Source organism: Emys orbicularis, chromosome 1 (genome assembly GCF_028017835.1).
Source record: "Emys orbicularis isolate rEmyOrb1 chromosome 1, rEmyOrb1.hap1, whole genome shotgun sequence".
In the NCBI taxonomy this organism is placed as follows: Eukaryota; Metazoa; Chordata; order Testudines; family Emydidae; genus Emys; species Emys orbicularis.
This window is the reverse complement of record NC_088683.1, coordinates 32733945-32759113: the sequence shown is the minus strand read 5'-3', so window position 1 is coordinate 32759113 and position 25169 is coordinate 32733945. Positions and strand designations below refer to the sequence as shown.

At 40.7% G+C, this 25169-nt stretch overlaps 1 protein-coding gene across 1 annotated transcript in view; it reads right to left on the bottom strand.

Annotated features, from left to right (window-relative positions):
* KIF21A (kinesin family member 21A) overlaps positions 1-24392 on the bottom strand; it is a 113364-nt gene extending 88972 nt beyond the window's left edge. The window contains exons 1-5 of the mRNA XM_065423792.1: positions 24349-24392; positions 20483-20705; positions 18034-18216; positions 3038-3187; positions 1482-1616 (exon numbers count right to left, since the gene is read on the bottom strand). Of these exons, the coding sequence (XP_065279864.1) occupies positions 1482-1616; positions 3038-3187; positions 18034-18216; positions 20483-20705; positions 24349-24392 (735 nt within the window). The remainder of the gene's footprint in view (positions 1-1481; positions 1617-3037; positions 3188-18033; positions 18217-20482; positions 20706-24348) is intronic.
* Positions 24393-25169: the final 777 nt, after the last annotated feature.

Below are 25169 nucleotides of genomic sequence, written 5' to 3'. Positions count from 1 at the left end.
CCCTGCCCCCAACTGATTATTTATTTGTATTCCAGTTGTGTCCAGGGGCTCCCATTAGGATCAGGAACCCATTGTGCTAGGCACTGTAGAAACACAAGAGAGCCTTTTTAATCAGCTGCAGTATGGGTTTCAGGATCCAGTAATGTCATATACCACATCTTCAAAACATCTTACTAAAGCCCCCCAGAAAAGAGGATGTGTAACTAGTATTGTCAACCTCAAGAGATCAAAAATCATGACTCAGGCCCACAAAAAATCATGAGAATTTTTTTTTAAAGACTATTGGTGGTGGTGGTGGGGGGGGTTGTTTGTCTTTTGATTTTTGAACTCTTTCTGCTCATCTCCTGTGTGTGATAATTAGTGTTGACCACTCTTCCAAATTCATTGAGTAAGATGATTTTGGACCCTGTTGCAGGAGCTCTCACCCCCATATCTTCCTGGGCCCTGTCCAGCAGTTAATTCTGTCCCCACCCCCATCAGTTCAGCACCCCAACCCTCACCCAATCAATTCTGCCCCACCATCAGTTCAGCACCCCAACCCTCACCCCTATCAGTTCAGCCGCACCATCAGTTCAGCTGCCCCAACTGCAACTCTTCTCCTTCTGTGGTTCTTCACCTCCTTCTCCCAGCCAGGGGGGGGGCCTGTACTGGGGTCCCCCTCTCCCCATTCCAGGAGTGGGGGAAAACTCCAGGGGGTCTTCAGCCCCCTCTGCCCATTCCCAGGTCAGGTGGTGCAGGGAGGGAGAAAAGAGGGGCAAGGGGCACAGGAACCATCCTTCCCCCATTGCTCACAGGAGGGGAGCAGAGCTGCTCTGAGCTGATAAGCTCTTTATCTCCCGCCTCTCCTCCTGTGAAAATGGCTTCAGGATGCTATGGGGGCAGGGGGTTCACCTTGGTTGGGACTCTGTGAATGACCAGCCCCAACCAGTTCTTAAATGGGGCTCCACCTAAAACAGGGCTGGCTGGCCCCAGGCCAGACCACTGTGTTACAAAGTACTGCCAACTCTTGCTATTTTTTTTTTTTACAATTACATGATTCTGGCTGAGGCTGGAGCCCATCCTTGTAGTGTAGCGAGAAGGTCCAGCCTCCTAGCAAATTTGAGCCCTATGGTTGGTTGCCCATCTGCCTCCCTGGCAGAATAACCAATAAGAGGTGCCGTAGGAAGAACTTCCTCTCCCTCTCCCACTCCTAATAGCAACTGAAAGCCTCTCTCACAGGAAGGGAAGAGAGAGCTAAACAGCCCAACAGTGGCTGATACACATATGAAATTGACAAGTCTACCATTGCCTCCAGCTATGGGGCTGGTTACATGTGCACAGATTAGATCAAATTATTCATAGTGCCTAGCAAATGGCATGGTGATGAGTGAGATATTTTTACTAAATGTAATTCAAAACACAGAACAGTTGTCTGACAAATCGATATTCGCATTCGGAAAAGTTGTCAATAAAGCAAAGTACTGTACATCTGTAATACATACAGTGTCAATTGCAGAACAAACTCTGGTTTGACACACGTGTATAGTGAAGATGGCATGCGAACGTGAGCTTTGAACATTCATCTGAGTACTGGCCGTGGTTCGAGATAAAGCACCCAACTTCAAACACTGTATCATCTGTAAGAGAGACAAAAATGTATATATTCCATTTTTTATTTTTTTTTAAAAAGAGCAAGAATTGCTACACTTACCTGCCTGCACTTTTGTTTTCTTGCTCAACTAATGTTTCAGCTGCTTTTAAATGAAAACTGCATGGACTCTTATGAGCAGACTGAAGAGTTATGTGGTTTCACTGTGGCTTCTCGGTACACTCTTCTGAGCTTTTTACAGCTATATCCCTCAGCGAGAGACAAGAAGATATCCCTCCATCACTTAAAGCAGTAGTGTACTAGAGCACTATCTACAATACAATTTCTCACAATTTCCCAAGACGGGCACTAACAAGATTTAGGGACAGAATTTTAAAACCATTGCAGTAAAATTATTTTAAAAGTCATTTTAAAAATGCTTTCCTAACATGGGAAAAGTAGTATACATAGGGCCTAGGGTACACATATACATGCTGGAATTACACTACCATCATAAAGCTATGCTAAACACAGCTCCTGTTCTTTCTTAGGGTATGTCTACACTACCCACCAGATGGGCGGGCAGCGATCGATCCAGCGGGGGGGTCAATTTATCGCATCTAGTCTAGGCGCAATAAATCGACCCGAGCGCTCGCCCGTCGACTCCTGTACTCCACCGCCGAGAGAGTACGTTGACTTCAGCTACGTTAATTCACGTAGCTGAAGTTGTGTAACTTAGATCGATCTCCCCTCTCCCCCCAGTGTAGACCAGGCCTTAGGACTTGTCTTCACTACCAGGAAGATCGACGCTGCTGAAATCGATGCAGCGGGTGTCGATTTAGCGGGTCCAGTGAAGACCCGCTAAATCGACGGCAGAGCGCTCTCTGGTTGACTCCGGTACTTCAGCTCCCCTGGAAGAGTAAGGTACGTCAACCGGACAGCAGCTTCCATTGACGCAGCGCAGTGAAGACACCGGGATAAGTCAACATAAGCTACTTTGATTCTACTACGTTATTCACGTAGCTGGAGTAGCGTAATTTAGGTTGACTTACACCGTTAGTGAAGACAAACCCTTACTTAAGTGCAGGTCCTATTTGTATCAATCTACAGACATAAAAGAGTGCAGTGTCTGAAACAAAAGTTTTCAGCTCTGTTTTAAGCTTCAGAAGGTTCTGTCACTAATGGAAAGGAAGACCTATATTTTTAGTCATTATATTTATCAGAAGTTAGAAGCCGTGGACAATAGCTTTAGTATTTTCTACCCACCAGCACCACCACCCCCTGCCTGCATCTATAGTTTGAAAATGGTTAAACTTGGACTACAGTAAGAACGGGGGGGGGGGGGGGGCGGGAGGAGAAGGATTGATAAATGAGTCAGGGTTTAACAAGTTTGTCCATCAAACTAGAGACAATCCATATTTTTATATTGGGGATGCATATGTTATATATAAACTTGTTTTCAGTTATCACCTCTGCTTCTCCATTCACAGTTCGAGTTGTAACTCCTACTGTATAAATTCCTCCAGTTGAATCTTCATGTATTTTGATATTTGATTTTTTATTTTTTGCATCGATATCACGTGTTGTATCAAATAGATCAAGAACTTCTTCATTGTAAAGCTAGCAAAGAAAAAGGCATAAAATATTACTTTGGGTAATAAACTCTAAACAAAAACAAAACATCTACATATTACCTTTATATAACATTCTAAAATCGACTTCTCACAGGAGAGTCATCAATAATTACCATAAGGGCCACTGTATAAAATACAGCATTAGGAAAACAATCAATGAACACAAAAAATGACTGGAGGTTAATTATCTGTGTACTTTTACTATCTAATTTAAGAAATATGAGCAATGTCAATTTGAGCCATGTGGCTGGGAGGGGGGGGGGGGGGAGAGAGAAATTATAGGGTGAAGCCAAACCAGAGGAGACACTCAAAGCTAGCAGAGCAATTGTAGAAGCAGTCTCAGTGCAAGGCACCTTTGGACACGAATGATGTCAGACTGGTTTCTACAGTTTTACTTTGGACATTCTTTCCCCTCTGCTGTCTGACTGTTTGCTCCAACCCTCCTTCCACTCAGTCCCTCATCCCACTTGCCTGACATGTTCGTCTCTATCCTTCCCACCCCCATCTACCTCCCGCCCCTCAATGCCCCTTCTTTCGTTTTTCCTTTTGGCTAATCCCTGCCTGTTCACCCACCACTGCCCTAGAATACATATAATATCTAAGTAAAACAAACAATCCACCCCATCCAAAAATATTACATAAAAAATACCAAAACAACCACACACAATAACACTATGAAATTGACATGGAAGTTACAAGTCATACTCTAGTTAAAAGTTAGAAAATAGGTAGGTAAAGGGTCTTGTCTATTTAGATAAGTTCTTTGGGGCATTGTTTCTTACTCACCTTTGTACATTGCCTAGAACAATGGGCCCAAATCTTAATTGGGGCCTATACCCACAACTTTAATATAAATAATAAAAGCAACACATATAGGATATTTTCAGGCTGTCAAATATTCACATAATATTTAGCCCTTAGAGAGCAAACATCCTCAAAGTGCTTTTCCAAATTAATTAATTAAACCTCAAAATGCTTATGTAAAGTAGGCAGGTTTTATTATCCAGTTTTAAATTATGGAAACTGAGTCAGAAAGGTTAAGTGACTTGCTTAACCATGGTTAATCAAATTTGCAACTATTAACAAACAGTAAAATTTGTTATAATGAATTACAGTCACGGAAAACCACATCATTAAGGCAGATTAAGAAAAAGGCTATTGTCCAACAGCCTGAGAGAACCAAAACTTGGCTTAGCCAAAATTTTCAACATATGGGTGAATAAGTTTAGGCCTCTAAATCAATACTTAGGCACCTAATAAAAAGAAACTTAATTTTTAAAGGTTCTCAGTGCCTTTACAGTGCCTGAGATTACAGTAATTACAGTGCCTGAGATTACTGTGTATGCACTTATCACAAAGAATAGTGTGGAATGCAAATCATGTGCAGTGGCTTTTGCAAGGCAAATTAGGCAGAAGTAACATTTTTATTTCTAGTTGTAGGCTTGACATACTAGTTTCTTAGCACATGTGGGATTTTTTAAGTGCAGGCAGGCCCTCTCAGAGATCCTTAGAGGCCCGGGCCACTTCCAGCTTTTGAGGCCGCTAGCCATAATTAAAAAAAAATAAAAAAATAAATGACGACACATGAAAATAAAACAAGGCACCAAAAAAAGAATGAGACATAATTTGAATATTTTTTTAACAAACGCTTTTCTAGCCTTTTCCTGTGCAAATCAATGTACCAATTATTGAGGAAAAAAATCTAGCTTTCGTGCAATGTCACAGTTGATATTAAGCATGGCGAGCCCATTCAAACGCTCTTGTCCCATAGTTGAACGGTGATAGTTCTGTACTTGCTTCAACATGTTGAAGGTGCATTCTCCTGAAGCCACTGATGCAGGCAAACTGACAAAAATACGCAATGCAATTGTGGTATTAGGAAACACCCCAGAGAGTCCAAGTTAGAGTATTTCTTGAAGCAATTCCTTTGGCTTGCAATCCAATTTAAAGTTCATTGAATACACTTGTTTGAGGAAGATGACCTTGTCACTGAGATCTTTTGAAATTTCTTTGTTGTACTGTTGCTGAAATTGTTCAGCTGCAGAAAGTTGATCTTCATTACTCAGCCTGTTGAACTGCCAAAGAAACCCAAAAGGGTACAAATTAGTCGCAGTGACTCAAATCGATGTGTAAGGTCGGATTGAATAGAGTCAATGATGACAAGGAAGACATTGACCCTATAATGCTGCTCGGCATCGGATTCAGTAGGTAAGTTGCGATTGGTGGAGAACTCGGATGAATGCCAATATTCTGTGCTACTAATTTGGACTCAGTCAGGATCGCATCCCATTGTTCATGAATCTATTGAATGTCATTGATAAGACTTTCAGTGTTATCCCTCTTGAACATCAAGTGTAGCACTGCGTGCTTCAAATTACCAGATTAGTTTGGTGGATCATTGTAAGTAGCTTCATCTACAAAGATGACATCAGAATGCATTCAAATTTGGACATGTGCTTCTGAATTGACTGAAGTTCAGTTCAAGCCTGTGCAGTGAGATTCAAGCTCATTTAAAGCCTCTCTTACTGAATTCAAATGCTGTGCAACTGGTTGAACACCATCAATCCGTGCAGACCATCTAGTTTTGGACATCCCATGCAGTGAAACAGGAAGATATTACTGCAGAATTTCCCAGATTTGTGGACTGCTACTGAAAAAATTGTACATTTGCTGAACAGTTCCAAAGTAAGTAATTGTCTCCTTGCATGATTCAGCACAGTCAACGCCTACATGGTTTAGAGTGTGCTTGCCACAGCTGGAGAAAATACAGTTTAAATTATGTTCAAACAGAACTGCTTGTACACCTTTGTACTTCCCAGCCATATTAGATCCATTATAATAGGCTTGAGCAATGCAGACTTGAAAATCTAACTTAAAACCTTCTAGAATTGCTAGTACTTGAGCAGCATTCTCGTAAAATTATCAAACAAAATAAACCTTTGTTCAATTGAAAATTTTGAGCTGTCTACAATCTTAACATATCAAATAACCATAGTAGTCTGTTCCTTGTGAGAAGAACCTGGAGTGGCATCAACAATGATTGAAAAATACTTGGCATTTCGAATCTTATCAAGAATTGTTGTTTGTACGAATGACCCACATAGCTCAATAAACTCGTTTTGTATGTGTGTGGAGAGATAATGGACTTGCATGCGCTTTTGACTCTCTTGCGATTCTCAAACATGTTTAACATGCTCTGATAAAAGTGGGTCATATTTGCTGAGGAACTCAACTATGCCTAGAAAGTTTCCATTTGCACGATCACCAATACGTTGACTGGAACCAAAGAAAGCCAATCCCCGCTCAGAAAGAAAAAGGATGACATTCAGGATGCTCTCGAAGTTTTTTTCAGTTATTGGTTTCTGTAGAAAGCAACAGAGGGTCCTGTGGCACCTTTAAGACTAACAGAAGTATTGGGAGCATAAGCTTTCGTGGGTAAGAACCTCACTTCTTCAGATGACTTGCATCTGAAGAAGTGAGGTTCTTACCCACGAAAGCTTATGCTCCCAATACTTCTGTTAGTCTTAAAGGTGCCACAGGACCCTCTGTTGCTTTTTACAGATTCAGACTAACACGGCTACCCCTCTGATACTAGTTTCTGTAGAGAGTTCAGTCAAGAGTAAATTCTCAACTGAACTTTCAGCTGATGCTGCCCTTACTGGCTGGATTTCCATGCAACATAGTTTTCTTTGTGTGACATTGAACTCTCATGTGATGGTATTCGGTCTTTCAACTTCCCCAACCTCTGTTGATGCTCCATCCTGATTGATCAAAGAGAACTGATTCATTTGCAGCACTTTTGTTCAAAATGAAAAAGGGTGCATAGAACAGAGATTGTTTTACCGTACTCTAGCATAACCAGTCTCTTGTGCAGGTCTCACCATTTGGAAGAGTTTTTGTCAGCAGATGAGTAAGGAAAGCATGATTATCAGCATCTCGTGGAATGTTACTTGGAATTTCAAAACAACTAATTTGAAGAAAAGATTGCATTTGGGCAGCATTGCTCTTGTCAATAATTCCCATGTCAGTCACAGTCAAACTTGTAGTACTCACGAATTGCTCTTGCTGCGTTAAGATCTACATCTTCCTGTGGCTGTTGAGTTTATTGATCGTACACAGGATCTTCTGCTGCATCTGTTACTGTTGGCACATCTCCTTCTTGACTACTGTCCTCATGTTCAGGTATTGGCATTGAAATATCACCTGTTGCAGTTACAGAGTTTTCATTATCTGTAGAATTGTTTATTGGGTAAGGTGTGTTTTCCAGCGGTTTGAAAAATGAAGTTATTGGCTTTGAGCTCTTAGCTGCTGCTTCACTCAGCTGTTTTCGCCATCTCTTGCTTGCACCACTTTCAAATCTCCTCTTCATAGTGATCTCTCTGGTCAATATGTCGCCTATCCACACTTGAAATATTCTACTGTAAATAAGTAGCTTATCTACACTGGAAATCTTCTACTGTAAACATGTACACAAATGCTGAATGGTACGCAAATGCTGAAAAGACTTAAAACGAAGGAATACTAATTAAGAACACAAAATGAAACAGTCAGGTTATTATCCTTATCACTGAATCAAAACTCAAGCACGCAAGGTATAATATAACAGGCTGAGCTGAAGACAAAGGGATGACATATATATAGTAAACACAGACACGGATACAGACAGAGGGATAATGTCCAAAACATTTTAAACATGTGTCCTCACGAAACTCACTGTACAAGATTGTCCTCACAAATTTTCACCTTGAATCTGGGCCTATAGACTACGAAAGCTTATGATGATGGCCAAGCTACCAAGCTAGGGCTCAACCAACCAGTCACCTCTTTTAGGTACCATATGAAAATAATAATGAGGAATTCTCACACATAAATAATTCCTTAGTCAACTACACATAAAACTATAAAGACACTAAAATGTAACAATTCTCTACCTTTCAGCATGCACTTGATCCAGCACCAGCCACTAGTAGTGGTCTGTTTATATAATCAGCTGATCTGAGAGGACACGTTCATCACGGTCTAATTTTGTGCTATCAGAACCAATATATTTTTATTAATATTTATGAACATTTTTAACTTTTTAATATGACAATCAGTTAACAAAAAAATTATCTCTTTTACCAAATCACATCTCTTATTTGCTTAAATTTGCAGCTCTAAGCTGAGAGAGTGTGTCACATTTTGGTCCAATAGGGATGCGCATAGAAACAAGTTGCGAAACTTATCAAATGCCAAAAAATTAACTAGTGTCTAAATTTGAGGCCCCCTTTGAGCTTGAGTCCCAGGCCAAATGGCCTTCCTGGCCCCCCCTCTGATTGGCACTGAGTGCAGGTCAACAGCTCGTATCAAGGACAAGAAGCAATTTTCAATTATCAGAAGGTAGCCATTATAGACTCAGTGTTCAAAGATGTGGGAGGAAGTAGGGCAGAGTTACCATGGTTTTAACACAGGATACAGAAGCATAACAACTAATTATATCTATAGTTTCCACTGCATTGTTTAGTTACAGAACAATATTTGGGGATTACAACAGTCACAGTAATATTTGTAGTATTATATGCTGCGCAAACTCTTGAAATCCAGTAAATATTCTCTTAAGGTTTTGTCACTGCTCATGGTGCTACTATCCAAGTTGAAGTAGAGCAACTGCAAGTCTCAAAACAATTAGAAAGCAAAGTCCAAATCCAGGATGAAGAGAACAGTTTTAGCATTTGCACTATTCATTGTGCATTATTCTTCTAGTCAAACATTAGCCAGAGTGTTTAAAATTTGTGCCTAAAATTAACAGTGGCAAAAGCGTGCAAGTCCAACAACAAAGTAAGGTTTGTTAAACTTTAGTCACATGTTTTAAAGTTACTTAGGACATCTTATACAAACAAGCAGCTTTTTACTCAGAAACCATGGTGATGAGTGGAGCTTAAAAGATTTAGACAGATTCCAGCAACAAAATACCGAATTAAACAATACACAAATTCCTACAGTTTACAATAGAACTTTCTCAACCTGCACTAGTGACAGGGAGAACCACTATGCAGTACCAGATTTTGTAGTTTAGCAATATGGGGGATTTTTTTTTTTTTAAATGGGGAGGGGGGGGGAAGACATGGATATGTCCTCCAAAAATTGTACAATCACATTAACTGTAGATCCAGTGTAGACTCACAAGATTTGCAGACTAGAAAGTATTGGGAGTGTAGGAATGGGGGAAGGAGCACAAATGCCATTGGCCTTAAGCGCCCCCAGTCCAGTGTCACTGTATTACTAAGTGAGAGAGGGGACAGGTGACATTGGCCCATACTGTAACCGTATTAGTCCTCCCTCCCTCTTACACAGAAGCAGAGTTGTAGAGTAGGCCAAATTCCCAGATAAACTGATATTAATGAAACAAAACATTTCTGGAAAAAAGTTGGTAAACATATTTTCTTTCTTAATTTGAATGTGCTGAATCTGAAAGTGGTGTTTACCAACCTGAATTTTGAACTTAAAGTAAGTAAAAACAAAAAAGAAAATGGCTACCCTTTGTAACTCAAAAAACCCAAACAAATAGAAAGTAAAGGAGAGGTACTCCGTATGGAATATGCTCCGAATTTGGAACACTGTGCTATCAGAAAACACAGGGAGCAATCTCTGTTGAAGATCATACTCTCTGCTTCCTCTGATCACATGATGATATGCACTTGAATTTTGTTGATTTTGCAGTAAGGACAACACTTAAGTAAGTGATAGTAAACTAATACTTTTAAGGTATTTTGATATGTAAAGGAGTTAAGTGCACTGCTATGTATTTCACAAAGTACCATACACAACATAGTATGATATAGTTTGTTTCCATAAGTTCCTCTCTTACAAAAATATAAATTAGCATTAGGTAATTATTAGCACTAAGCCCTAAACGTCCCTAAAACTGACTTTTGCTTACAGTCTGCATGAATTCAGTATTGATTTGGATTGCCATGGCATAAGCTACAAACTGGTAAACATTTATTATTTATTCAATATTCATGCAGTAGTTATTAATTACATTTATTGTTTCTCAGGTATTCCATAGACAAAACATGAAGACAGTCTTGAACCTTTCCCTCAATAGCATCTAATGAGAAAAATAATGTTTGCCAACAAATGAAAAAAGGACTTCCAGTGAACAGGGATTGGCTACAATACAAAAGGCAACCAATGCAAGATAAACTCAAGGATTTCCAAAATAGAATTCTATCAATTGCATCCCTAACAGCTCTTCAACCTGCATGCACGCAATCTTTACTTTGGCATAAAAACTGTTATGCAATGTACACAATGGTAAAATTAACAGACTTTGTAAATCCACTGATGTTACTTCATCAAAGAGTAAGGATGAACTGCAAACCTAATCTAGAGTTACAATGACCAAAACCTCAACAGTGCTACAGAGCAAGGTCCCCCGAGTGAAATGGAGTCTTTGCATTTTTCTGCCAGGATGGAAGTTCCAAATAAAAACTTTCTTCTGTAACAACATTCAAAATCAACAAATAAATATTTGAGGCAGCAAGGCATGAACAGGAGCTCACCATACATGTAGTTGGTGTAAATGACCCTACAGCCTCAGATGGGAAATACCACTCTAATTGCTATAAGCATTTCTGGATGCAAGTAACAAAAATTAAGTATGGAATCTTTCATAGTTGTACCGACATGGCAATGGTCTGACTTAGTAATGAGTTAAAACATTGTGCTGAAAAAGGCAGTATTTTTGAACTTTCACGGGTATGGACTCGTTACTGTTTTCTCTCAAATGACGCTGGTGGAGAGATCCCACATTCACTTGTAAGTCGCATGTCAACGTTCAAAGAAAAAACGTATTCTACATCTTGATGGTGCTCACAAATTCATTGTCTTATGTGATCAACCTGCTTCAGAGAGACAAACATTGTTAATGCCTGTCAAGTTCTGTCACATCCCTTTCTCTAAATTGTTAGACAGTGCAGGAAAAGAAAATTTATGAACCACTCCAGTTTACAAGACTGAACTGGGAGATGAATTTCTCTCAATGGTACAAGTAGCAGTGAAATTACACTCAATATACTTGCTCATTCTGGGCTCACCATGGGCTAAATGTCAGCAAGAAAGCAGCACTAGCTGTGACGTTAACCCCATATTCTTTATGGAAATATGGTTATGATATGAATATGGTATAACTAAGATCTACTTTATGCAAGATGGCTCTTGTAAGGTATCATTGGAAAGGTTACGATTTACTGAGTGTGTTTATCTAATCTATATGCAGGTATCATTTTTGTATCTGAAGCTGGGAATATTGACCATGTCTCTGTATTTCAAATGTGCCACGTTGGGTGAGGCCAAACAATGTTAGTGGCTTATTGAAGAAATGCACACAAGCATAAGGATTACCCCAGGAACTGTGTGCAATAGAAACCTCTCAGAGATAGCTCTACACAATGGGAATTGTTTGACCCAGGTCACAGCAAAAAAGCTTTCCAGCAAGTGGGGGGGAGATATAAAAGAGGGACAATGACAACATCAAGGGGTCCTCACTCTCCCTACAACAACACACTTGGAAATACCTGAGGAACAAAGACTGAACTGTGAGAAGTGATGGTCCCAGGCTAAGATCTTTAGCCTGTGTAAAAAAACCTGGGAAAGCCAAGGCAACTGGTGCCTTAAGAATCTGCCAGCCTGTTTATCACTCAGGGTGAGAATCTGTTAATTTGTATCCTATCTATCTAGTGTTTTAAGATCAGTCTGCGGTTTTTGTTTATTTACTAAGGTAATCTGCTTTGTTCTGTTTGATATCCCTTTAACTACTTAAAATTCACCGTTTGTTGTTAATAAACTTATTTCTTGTTTATAATAAAACCCAGTTTATGTAATTTCTAACGTGGGGGGGGGAGGGACAAGAAGTCATGCACATCTCTCTTCACATTGAGGAAGAGGGCGGATTTTTATGAGCCTGCACTGTTCAGATTTTTCTATACAGTGCAAGTGTGATAAATGAAGGGGGGAGGGGAAGCTTCCTTTTATGGACACCCAGCCTGCCAATGGCTATAAAATTGCTCTTAGTAGCTATTCTAATTGCTCTACCTGTAAAGGGTTAAAAAGTCTCACTGCTATGCATAGGAAAAAAGAAGTGAGTAGGCACCTGGCCAAAAGAGCCAATGGGAAGGCTAGAACTTTTTAAAATTGAAACAAGATTCCCCTTTTGTCTGTCTGTTCTCCCAGGGACAGGCGGACAGGGAGCAGCTATACTGTAAGAAGTTTGGGCAAGGTATGAAAAAATCATCAGTATCATACCTAGAAACTACTCATTTAAAACCCCAGTTATGTAAGTAGATCAGGAAATGTCTATGAAGATGCAATTAGATTTATCCCTTTTATTTCTTTATGGCTTGTGGATTCCTCTGTGCTAACCCCAGGTGCTTTTGTTTTGCTTGTAACCTTTAAGATGGACCTCAAGAAAGCTATTTTTGGTGCTTAATCCTTGTAGTTGCTCTTTTAAAATCTAGCAATAGCCTGAGTTCCCAGATGTATTTTCTTTTCTTTTTTTAAGAATAAAATTTACCTTTTTAAAGAACAGAATTAGATTTTTGTTTCTTAAGAGGTTTGTGCACATGTTGTTTAATTAGCTGGTGGCAATAGCTGATTTCCCTTCCCCTCCCCCCCCTTTCTTCTTTCTCAGCTCTTCCCCGAAGGGGGGGTGAAAGGGCTTGAAGGTAACCCCCCAGGAAGGAATTCCCAAGTGTGCCTTCCTGGGCTCTCAAAGGGGTTCTGCACTTTGGATTGGTAGATGCTGCCACCACCCAGGTCAGAGAAAAGCTGTATTAAACTCCCAAGGTTACAAGCCTGGAGTGGCCAGTATTAATTTTTAGAATCCTTGCGGGCCCCCACCTTCTGCACTCGACATGCCAGAGTGGGGAATTAGCCTTGACAGCAAAACAGTATTACTTTGGATTTATCTCCCAAAAGGGGTGTGCACGTGAGTGCTGGGGGAGTCCTCTCACACAGAGCTGACTTCAGTCTGACTGCAGTGGGGAGTGGTCCTGCCTGTGTGTGTGCGCTGCAAGAGGCCAGAGAGCGTAATTCAGCAAAACAGGGAGAAGGAACCCAGGCTGGTTGAGCAAGAGAGGCTCAGTGAAACCCTAGTACAACAGGTGGCACCCCAGAAGGGGGGTCCAACCCATCACACTAGCTTGTGTGCCAAAAGTGTATCCATGTTTTTGTGACTTCTCTTAAGTGGCCAGTCTATTCTTCAGGTAGGGGAAGTTGAAGAAGGTGAGGAGGAGGACACAGAAGATAACGTTGTAGAACTACGATAAGATGAGAACCAGAAATCATATAAACAATCTAGGGTGTTAAGAATTGCACAAGATTTCATTTACAGTGTAAAGAGATAAGAAGTGGACACCCAAACATGTTGGGCTTGGAAGCACCCTTCACCAGGCCACAAGATTTAAAAACAAAACAAAACAAAAAAGCTTGTTCAGATATTTCAGAACGCTGGGTGCTGTCAGCTACCAGGACCTACTTTTAGTTGACATAGTATTGGGCAAGAATACACTGATGACAATGAATGAGGATGGAAGAGTGATCCCATCAAACTTGGTTAAAGGAAGATTTACCTATTTCACTGCAGATAACATTGATAGAAATGACCATACATTTGATGAGCAAAACATATTTAATGCCACACAGTATGCAGCCTGGCAGAGAGGACCCACTCTGATCTGATACTGCAGGACTCAGAGCCAACTAATCATGCTACTTTGAATGTGCCACATGCAATGAACACCATCTTTCCTGCTAATATCACAGAAGGTACAGCGGAACCAAAATTCAATGAAGATGTCCTGGCAAAATGGTTTAGTGGACACAAATGATTGCCAATCAGCTTTGAAATCACAAGCATAGAGTATGGCTTTTTTCCTCAAACATCAGCTTGAAAATTCAAAATCTGTCTGGACAAGTTTTAACGAAAACCACAGTAACAATAACTCTCCATTAACTACATGCCTATCAGTGAGTCCCCAGCTCATGAAGATTATACACTGAATACTGTTGTAAAAAGACGTGCATCAGTCACATATCTTCAACAGAAACATGTAGTCTTGACGGTTCATCCATCACTCTACCCTGCTCTGATGGAGCTAAGAATACTGTGCCAGAATGTAAAGATATCTTGATTCCACACTTAAGAGGCCTACACATATCAATTAACTTCCTAAAAGTGCTGGGGCAGCATACAAAGGATTCTGAATTGTCAAGTGTGTGGACTGAAAGTGGAATTTTATGTAGATGAACAATAAGGCATTGCTGCTAAAATAAATAAATAAATAAATAAATAAATAAATAAATATAGATAGATATAGATATAGATATACACACACATACACACACACACACAAAAGCCACTCATGCACATAAGATCACTTTGCAGGCAATGTGGCAATTGATATTACCACAACTTCTGAGTGATCTACAGCAACATGACAAGAAACTCAAAGAAAAGCTCCTGGATTTTGCAAAATCTCATGCTGAAGAAGATTACTATAACCTAGTGTCTATTCTGTCATCAGCAAGTTTATGTGACCAGATGGTATCAGTTGTGCTAAGCAACACAGACAACCATCCCAATTTTTCGTACTTGTGGCAGTACTTGGATATGGGGTGTATCCTCTTACTCTTCACCTGAGCTCAACGGGATGGAATTCGGGAGTTTCATCTGTATGCTTTCAACAAAAAATAAAAAATAAAAGCTTCCATTCTTTCATTGATATGACTGCACAAATTATGCTTGATGGGAATTTGTGTAGTACACAGAATTGAACCAGCTCCCTCTGGAGGTATGTGAAGAGCTCAGTGGTTTGAGCATTGGCCTGCTAAACCCAGGGTTGTGAGTTCAATCCTTGAGGGGGCAATTTGGGGATTGGTCCTGCTTTGAGCAGGGGGTTGGACTAGATGACCTCCTGAGGTCCCTTCCAACCCTGATATTCTATGATTCTATAAGAGTTCCATAGAGGCAACTGGGTTCTGAAATGTTCAAATCACAGATTCAATCAGATAGATCAGGCCCACTACCAAGAATGGCTCGATGCCACTGGTAAAAGAGGAGGCTGAATTATAGGTATCACAAGAACAGTCTCAGCACTCAGCAGATGGACTCTCCTATAAGCTACATGCCCAAATTTCAGCCCAAACCAATAAATTGTTTAGTCTTGGACTTGATCAAATGACTTGCAATTAATCCACAAGAGCACAAAACGTGATATGTTGATAAAAATAAAGTGCTAAAAACATTTAAAAGATTCAAATTATTCACTAGTGAGCCAGACTCCAAAACATTGCAGTGAAGGATTGGTCCACAGAAGCAATTCAGGAAGACCTGTCAAGTGCAGAAATATTTGGCCAGGAGCAACTGAATACCTTTGTTCAGGAAAAGCTCATAGGCAAGTTATGTAATTTGTGCAAGAACAGCTAAGGAAAACACTTTTTAGTTTATTTTATAAATTAAATTTTATAATTTACAAATTTTAAATTAAAAAGAAACATCTAGCATAAAATAAGACTGAAAAATGATTTTGCATCTAATTAGCATAAATTACTGATTAAAGGTAAGATTTTCCATTAGCAAATGTAATAGTTAAAGACTATATCATATAAAACTCCATATCACCTGCTTATAACTCACTTACTTACAACCTTTGGGAAATTTATTGGGGGTCAAAGCTTTCCATTTTAGTCCTAGCAAAGAGATGAATATTTCCGGAAATATGTGAAAATCCTTTTGACCATTTATGAATTAAGTGACATAAGATAAGCACCAAAAAGTATATTAGAGTTGTTCACTTTGTCAAACGCTGAAGTATTTGTTGCCATTTGTATCCAAAAAATGACATGTCTTAGATACTGCACATTTGTTGTATTTTGCTGGCCTCAATGGGGCTGGCCCCTTTGAATATTTTTTGGGGAATGCAGGCTAGTTTAATATTGGAGTTACTGGATATATTCTGTTTTAGCCTATGCAGTTTTAGCCTAAGTCTGTAGTTTGTAGAAGCCACAAATCTTAATGTATAGAGTTATAAGTCAATAGCCATAGGTTTGAAACTTCAAACTTCCAGCTCCCAGGCAACATCCCATATGTGGAACCATGCTGTCAGGGCTTCTTCTGCCAGCAGCTGCCTCTACAACTCCATATGAATTGCTTTCACAGCACAGGGGTGGGCTTTCACTGGGTGCAGGGCAAAGGGCACCCAGAAGCAGCTTACCCTACCCCTCCTATGTTTAAAGGCAGATCCATATGCGGAAATTCAATGTGTTCCATGCATTCGGCAGGAAGGGAAAAGAATGGCTCAAGATAAGCCACTACTCGGCAACCACTTCAGGGTTAAAAGACAATTAATTCCAGGACCAGAAAAGGCCCGTGAACAGGAAAGAAAAAAAATTGTAGTAGGATTAAAAAAAGAACACTCTTTATTCAGGAGAGTCAGACAGACACACAACACTCTGCTGGGGATGTCTGAAGAAGTTAGGCCGGCCTAGGTTACCGTCAGGGGATGGTAAGACTTTAGATAAGAGAGACATGCACACAGACATTTTATCTAATGCTTTGTTCTGGCTGATAAATAAACAATACTTTGGTTTTAAGAAGGTTGTTGTGTCACTGTATACCACTGATCACAGACTCCTGAAGGGAAGAATCACAGGTGCTAGAACTCATTTGGACCTCCAGGAAAGAACGTTTGATATGCAGGGTACTGTAGCCCAGGGCCCAGTCTAAGAGAGAAAATTGTCAAATTCCTCTCCAACATAGGTAAAATCACAAGGCCTGGCATCTGGGGTAGGAGGGGCCGGTGCACTCAGAGACCACAGAGGGGACAGAGGAGCAGCTATTCCTGTAACCATGATGCTGGTCACGGCTAGGGAGTAACTTGAGGACCCAATCCTGGGTGGGCTAAATAGCAAAGGAGCTGCCAGAGGACCTTACAGTTACAGTGAAGAGATCTTCAAAATTTCAGTATTGCCAGGGACTAGGGAAAGAAATATTTTTAAAAAGAACAGGAGTACTTGTGGCACCTTAGAGACTTACAAATTTATTTGAGCATAAGCTTTCATGGGCTACAGCCCACTTCATCGGATGCATAGAATGGAACACACAGAAAGAAGATACTTACCATTCTATGCATTTGATGAAGTGGGCTGTAGCCCATGAAAGCTTATGCTTAAATAAATTTGTTAGTCTCTAAGGTGCCACAAGTACTCCTGTTCTTTTTGCAGATACAGACTAACACAGCTGCTACTCTGAAATATTTTTAAGTCAGTCAGTCAGCTTTTGAATGATGGCTGTAACAAGCCTACTAACAGCACTGGAATATTAGAGATATTCTTGGCATAGTTAAATGAATGGGCACAGCGCAGATTACTGTTCAGAAGCACAAAGTAAATGCAATTTATTTCATATTTTGCCGTTTATTCCATAGCTAAAAAAGAGGTGATTATGTGATTGTTCCCATGACCACACAAATGGTACAGAAAGGGATAGGACTACTTTAAATATGTATGTATAAAAAATGTTTTTTATTCAAAGTACATTGTAAATGGACCTGCCAAAAATAATTTACTACCTGCTGAAAAAAGAATGAATTAGAATTAGATTGTAAAGTCTCTTTTAAAAAATTCAAGAACCAAATCAAATACCATAAATTTCCTCATGAAATCCTAAAGGGAAATAGCAAAATAATAAATTTAAAATATCTTACATGAGAAGAACTACTGAATAAGTAGATATCGGGATACATAAATATTTCACCGACTTTCCAAAGAGATACCTATGTAAACAAAGTTTACCTCTAAGAATTGGGCATTCACTTTGAATTCTGGAGTTGGAAGTTCTTGTTTAATAGCAGCTTGCTTTTTTTCTTCGATACATTTAAAAAGGTGTTTAACAGCACGTGATATAATGCCCTGTTCTTCTTCTGTTATGTTGACATCAAATCCTGTTCCCATGGTGTATGTTTTGCCAGCGCCTGTCTGAATTTAAGAAGAGAAGTCACAAGTAGCATACATTAAAGGCACAAAATCGCACACAATCTTGGATCATGTCAAGAGGTACAATAAAGTTGCTGCTGAACACTACCATTGTATGAAAGGTAGGCACTTCTGTTAAATCACAGCTCTTACTAATTGCTACCACACAGAGAGAGAGTAAGAGAACAGAAGCATTTATAAAAATGGAGATAAAGTAGAAGCTATATAAATTCTACAGCAGATGCACGACTTTGATTTCTTTAAAAAGGTTTTCTTTATGAATGAAATGCTTGTGAAAAGTGGAAATCAAAATCCTCCGCTTATTCACAGAACAGGTACAGCACAGGCAGGGACAGTTCAAACTTCTCCTATGGTCCTGACAAAATGCTTCAGCCCTCATCTCCAAGACAGAGTGGATAGTGCCCATTTAGTCATTTCTGTTGAGAGTGCCAACTAATGTGTCATTAAAGCCAATTGTGCTAGCACTATTTTCAATTGTCTACCTACGTTATTATATGGCTCTCATTGTGGTATCTCAACTTCTCACATTCATTATTGTATTTATTATCAAAGTAGGAAGGAGGTAGGAAAGTACTATTATCCCTATTTTACTGATGAGGAATTGAAACACAGAAAGACTTGGCTGTGCCTTTACTAAGAAAAAATGTGTGTTCTCAACTTCGAGGTAAAATCCTAGTGAAGACAAGGCAGTTTGTAGTTTTCACATGAGTTAGCAGGCTGAATTCAAGGGTATGCCTGCATATCCATTCTAGCTCTGATCAAGCTAGCATGATAAAAATAGCGTAACCAAGGTAGTGCAAGGGGCTAGCCCAGGGATCAGCACCCTTTGGCATGCGGCCGGTCAAGGAAATCCGCTGGCAGGCTGGGACGGTTTGTTTACCTGCAGTGTCCACAGGTTCGGCCGATCGCAGCTCACACTGGCCGTGGTTCGCCGTTCCAGGCCAATAGGGGCTGCAGGAAGCAGTGGCCAGCACATCCCTCGGCCCACGCCGCTTCCCGCAGCCCCCATTGGCCTGGAATGGGGAACCGCGGCCAGTGGGAGCTGCGATCGGCCGAACCTGCGGACTCTGCAGGTAAACAAACTGTCCTGGCCTGCTAGTGGATTTCCCTGACGGGCCAAAGGTTGCCGATCCCTGGGCTAGCGGCTTGTCCAAGACCATAGGTTCTTACTTGGGGTGGCTAGCTCCTCCCACCACTCAGGCCAACAGGAGTACACTCTACTTTTAGCATGCCAGATTGATCGGAGCTAGCATGGGTATGTTTTCTCAAGCAATAGTTTAGATCTCTGGCTTAGACTGCAGACATACCCAAAGACTATGGAGGTTTAACTCACCCTGCTAACTCATGTGAAACTATAATCTGCCTTGTCTTCACTAGGATTTTCTCAAGTTAACTAAATGGAGTTAAGAACACACCTTTTTTTCTGAATGAAGACAAGTTCTAAGCAGAAGTCTGAACCCAGGAATCCTGAGACCAGTGCGCCTTCACTTGATTTCAAATCAATAGGGGGCTGTTGGCACATTGTTTCCTGCAAGAGCTTCACAGCTTTAGAATCTGTTCCCCAAACTTTGTTTGAAATAGCCCACATCTGATAGCCTTCAGGACATACTGCAAAGCCCATTTCCCCCCCAGGAATCTGAAAATACAGGGGGAAAGGAAAGGGTGTGGAACAGCTCAGGTAATTGTGTGGAACAGCTCAAGAAGGAGGAGGGAAAGGGCACTGGTTTACTGGTGGTGGGTTACATTAAAGTTGTACTGCTGCACTTAGGATATACACCTCTACCTTGACATAACGCGACCCGATATAACATGAATTCAAATACAACGCAGTAAAGCAGTGCTCCGGGGGGGTGGGGCTGCGCACTCCGATGGATCAAAGCAAGTTCAATATAACGCGGTTTCACCTATAACACGGTAAGATTTTTTTGGCCCCCGAGGACAACGTTATATCGAGGTAGAGGTGTATTTTTAAGTTACATGACAGGCACCCAGAGCATATGGATTCATGGCCTTTTTAGCACTTCTATAAATTCAAATATATGATAAATATATATTTATCTACACTGCATTTGAACTGGCATCCTTCAGGCCAAAGGCTCTATATAAACCCTCTATATAGTATTCCTTACAAAATGCTTTTTAAAACAAACAGGTTCACACATTTTAAAACTTTACTAAAAATGTAGTTAGTGGAAATTTCTTGCATTTGCTCATAAACAAATATTTAAAATTAAACTGTGAGGCTTACTTGGCCATAAGCAAAAACAGTGGCGTTATATCCTTCAAAGCACCCTTCAATCAGTTTTTCTACACATTGATCATAGATCTCCTCTTGCCGCGAGTCAATGTTGAATACATAATCAAAAGTGAAGGCCTTATCTTTTCCCAGGAACACCTGAGGTTCGCCAGGTGTGACAGATGTGCAAATATGGCATCCTTCAATCTTCTCTTTGGCTAGCTGTGGTCTGATTCTATTTAAAAAAAAAAAAAAAAACACAATATACACAAACCAAAGATTAGAAATCCCCCTTGTTAGAAATAGCATCAAAGGAGCAATTCAAATAAGACATAATTTTCATTTCTAAAAGAAGCAAAAAAACAGATAAACAAAGAATATTCTAATTTTTCATAAGCCTAAGAGTATGTCTAGACTGCAGTCACTGGGATGATTGCTGCTCAAGCCGACATACCCTTAATCTAACTAGCTTGGTTCTGGAGCAGTGAAGCTGCAGCAGCGGAAGCTTCAGCACAGACTGTACGTATCTGCCTAAAACCCTGGGCAATTACTTGTATGACTAGCCCACCAGGGCCGTAGCAACAAAGAACGTGGCCCCCTCCGAACATATGTCCGGGCGGGGCCCCTTACAATGCAGAAACTGGAATGCGGTATTTATTTTGCCACTTTTAGGGGCCCCCTTCCTTGCGGGGCCCCCTCCGGTCGGAGGGCGCTCGCTACGCCTCTGTAGCCCACACAGAAGCTCATGCTGCCATGGCTTCACTGTTCCAGGACCCAAACTAGCTAGATTAAAACTAGCTCGAGTAGGTCAGTTCCAGCTGCAATCACACCTAGTGACTGCAGTCTAAACATTCCATAGACAACTTGAAAAGCTTTTTAGCTAACATTAATCTTCTGCTGGTGGCTGATAGCAGAGCCCCATTAATGCGAGCCTCCCTCCCCAATATGTTTTGTTTGGATGCTTATCAGAAGTTTATCCTGACTCAGACCTCTTTGAGGTTCACCTATCACTACAAGTGTGACCTTTTATTAAAAGCACAGTTTGTTGTTGTTATGGGAGAGCAAAATATAGAAACATGTAAGCCTCCCAGCTATAGTACTGAGAAATGACATGCTTATTACATACAAGGGTCATACAATAGTACATAGCTCTTTGCATTCAGTGTGACAAAACATCATACAGTCAGATTCTGCATTCAGTTACTTTAAACCCAGAGTACCCGATTCACATCAATGTAGTTACTCTGGATTTACACAAGAATGAAACTCTGAGCACAATCCTGGCACTCTGCTTGCATGGGATATATTCTTAGTGTGTAAACCTTACGATCTGTATTTCAAACTAGAGTAACTTTCAATGGAATTCAAATGTTGCAGACTGATTGAAACTTTTGATCCCTCACACGCACCACAGAGTAACTCGAATAAAAATCTGAACTATTTGTATCCTGCGCAGGTTAAACTGATCATTTTTCTACAAACAATTATTTTCAAACAAGGGATGTAGAGGATAGTCAAACATACTTTTTGGCACTTTCGTTATGAAGGTTTTATTGTATCACACTGCATGACAATTTATAGAAGCTGTATTTACTTGTAACGTTTTCTGAAAGTTAATCCCTATGCAGGAAACTCATAAATAATACATCAGGAAGTATCTCTCTCATGAACATTTCCTCTAGTATGTGGTGGAAACTAAACAAACCTTTGAAAACTATCTTCAAAGGAACTATTACATACAAAGTAATATACAGACAACCTCTCAGTCAAAAAAAAAAATCTACAACTTGAATATTTGCATACAAGCATGTTTAGCTTGTAAATATAGGTCTCCATTTTACTGAATTCTGTAAATGATTTGCCCTTTCTAGCACACACCCACTAAAAGGAATCTCCATGAACAAGATTTTATATTACTATAATTTGGAATGCTAAATAAAAAACATGGAGTTACTGAAAGCTTTAAGAGCACCTTCTAAAAAACAGCTGATTCCAGTAGATGTGTCCATTGGTATCAAAACTGAAGAGAGAATGAATAGAGTCTTTACCTAGACCTAAACTAACAACAGCCTCTTAATAATTTTATGATGTACAAAGAAAACATGAACATTTCTTATTTTATTTCAAATTAGAAATTCAGGACTTGCCTTTCCTGAAAAACTCTGAACAACTGGAGAACTACACAGACCATGCCTTCACAGCGCCAATCATGTGAAATCTGATTGACAGGGAAATGATTTTTAGTTTGACTCTTTAAAATTCTTCAGTTTGTTTGTTCTGCTGGCATCTATTTAACTCAAATACCTTAGAGTCTCCTGGAGGACAAGTTCTGTTTAAGACTCAAAACCCTGGTCTTGCAATTAATGCAGTGTTTCCCAAATGTAGTAGCACAGGGGTGGCATGAAGGACAAGTCAGGTCCTCTCAATAGTTCTCCAGGTTCTCTGCTTTCCATTTTCAAAAAGGGCCTCTAACTTTTATGACTGTGGAGCAAGTATAATCAATGCAAAGATGCCTGCCTGAGTTTCCAGAGAGCCTGAAATAACAGCCCTGGGGTATGAACAGCCCCATTAGTTTCAGTGGGTTCTAACTCAGTGATAATACTTTAAATGTCAAAGCCGTGTAAAAAAATAAAAGTATCATACTATGAATATCTACACCAGTCAGGGGCAGTGCTGGGAGGGGTCGGGGGAGACTTGTGGGAACCATAGTCACCCCAAATTTGCCTTAGTGCCCCGTAGCACTCCTCCCAGCACAAAGATCAAACATTACTCAGAAGTAAGGGTAGCATGGTATGGTATTTCCACCCTTACTTCTCTGCTGCTGCCGGTGGCGGCGGTGCTGCCTTCAAAGCTGGAAGGCCAGAGAGTGGCAGCTGCTGGCCGAGCCCCCAGCTCTGAAGGCACCACTGCTGCCAGCAGCAGTGTAGAACTACAAAAATAAGGGTATCGTGTGCCCACAAGATGATTGACCAATCCCCCCCAATTTTCTGTCTAGACCATTTCAGGGGGGCCCCCACACCAACCAGGAAGAGGCCGGCACCACTCTGGTGCCATCATGCCACAGGGGGCTACAACAGTGGTACCCTTAACTCAGCCAACAATATTGTTAACCTATCCAACCACACACTTAGCCTGGCAGAAGAGTCTGTCCTATCTCGGGGACTCTCTTACTGCCCCACCACCCCCACGCACATGATACAGTTCTGCGGTGATCTGGAAGCCTACTTTCGCTGTCTCTGACTCAAAGAATATTATCAATACACCACTGAACAGAGCACTGACCAACAGGAACCCTCCTACCAACACTACAAGAAGAAGAATTCTGCGTGAACTCCTCCTGACAGTCGAAATGACAGACTGGACTTCCACAGACGTGCACAGGCTGAAATTGTGAACAAACAGCATCACTTGCCCCATAACCTCAGCTGTACAGAACGCAACGCCATCCACAGCCTCAGAAACAACTCTGACATTATAATCAAAGGGGCTGTAGTCATCACGAATAGGTCGGACTATGAACAGGAGGTTGCCAGGCAACTCTCCAACACCACATTTTACAGGCCACTATCCTCCAATCCCACTGAGGAGTACCAAAATAAACTACACCATCTGCTCAAGAAACTCCCTGCTACAGCATGGGAACAAATCTACACAGACACATCCCAGAGCGCTGCATTGATGACATCTTCATCATATGGACCCAGGTGAAGGAGGCCCTTGAAGAATTCCACCTGGATTTCAACAATTTCCACCCCACCATCAACCTCAGCCTAGACCAGTCCACACAAAAGATCCACTTCCTGGACATTACAGTGCAAATAAGTGATGGTCACATAAACACTACCCTATACCAGAAACCTACTGACCGGTATTCTCACCTACATGCCTCCAGCTTCCATCCAGGACACATCACACGATCCATTGTCTACAGCCAATCCCTAAGATACAACAGTATTTGCTCCAACCCCTCAGACAGAGACAAACACCTACAAGATCTTTATCAAGCATTCTTAAAACTACAATACCCACCTGGGGAAGTGAGGAAACAGACTGACAGAGCAAGACGGATACCTAGAAGTCACCTACTACAGGACAGGCCCAACAGGAAAATAACAGAACACCACTGGCCATCACATACAGCCCCCAGCTAAAACCTCTCCAGCACATCATCAATGATCTACAACCTATTGTGGAAAACGATCCATCACTCTCACTGACCTTGGGAGGCAGGCCAGTCCTCGCTTACAGACAGTCCCCCAACCTGAAGCAAATACTCACCCACAACTACACATCACACCACAGAAACACTAACCCAGGAACCAATTCCTGTAACAAACCCTGTTGCCTACTCTGTCCCCATATCTACTCTAGTGACACCATCATAGGATCAGCCACTTCAGCAAGGGGTGACTTGATTACTATCTGTAACGAGTGGGATCTAACAGAGAACTGTCCTAGGTCCGGTTCTAGTCAATATCTTCATGAATAATTTGTACAATGGCATAGAGAGTATACTTATAAAATCTGTGGATGATGCCAAGATGGGAGGGCTTGCAAGAACTTTGGAGGACAGGATTAGAACTCAAAATGATCTTGACAAACTGGAGAAATTGTCTGAAATAGGATGAAATTCAATAAGGACAAATGCAAAGTACTACACTTAGGAAGGAATACTCAATTGCACAAATACAAAATGGGA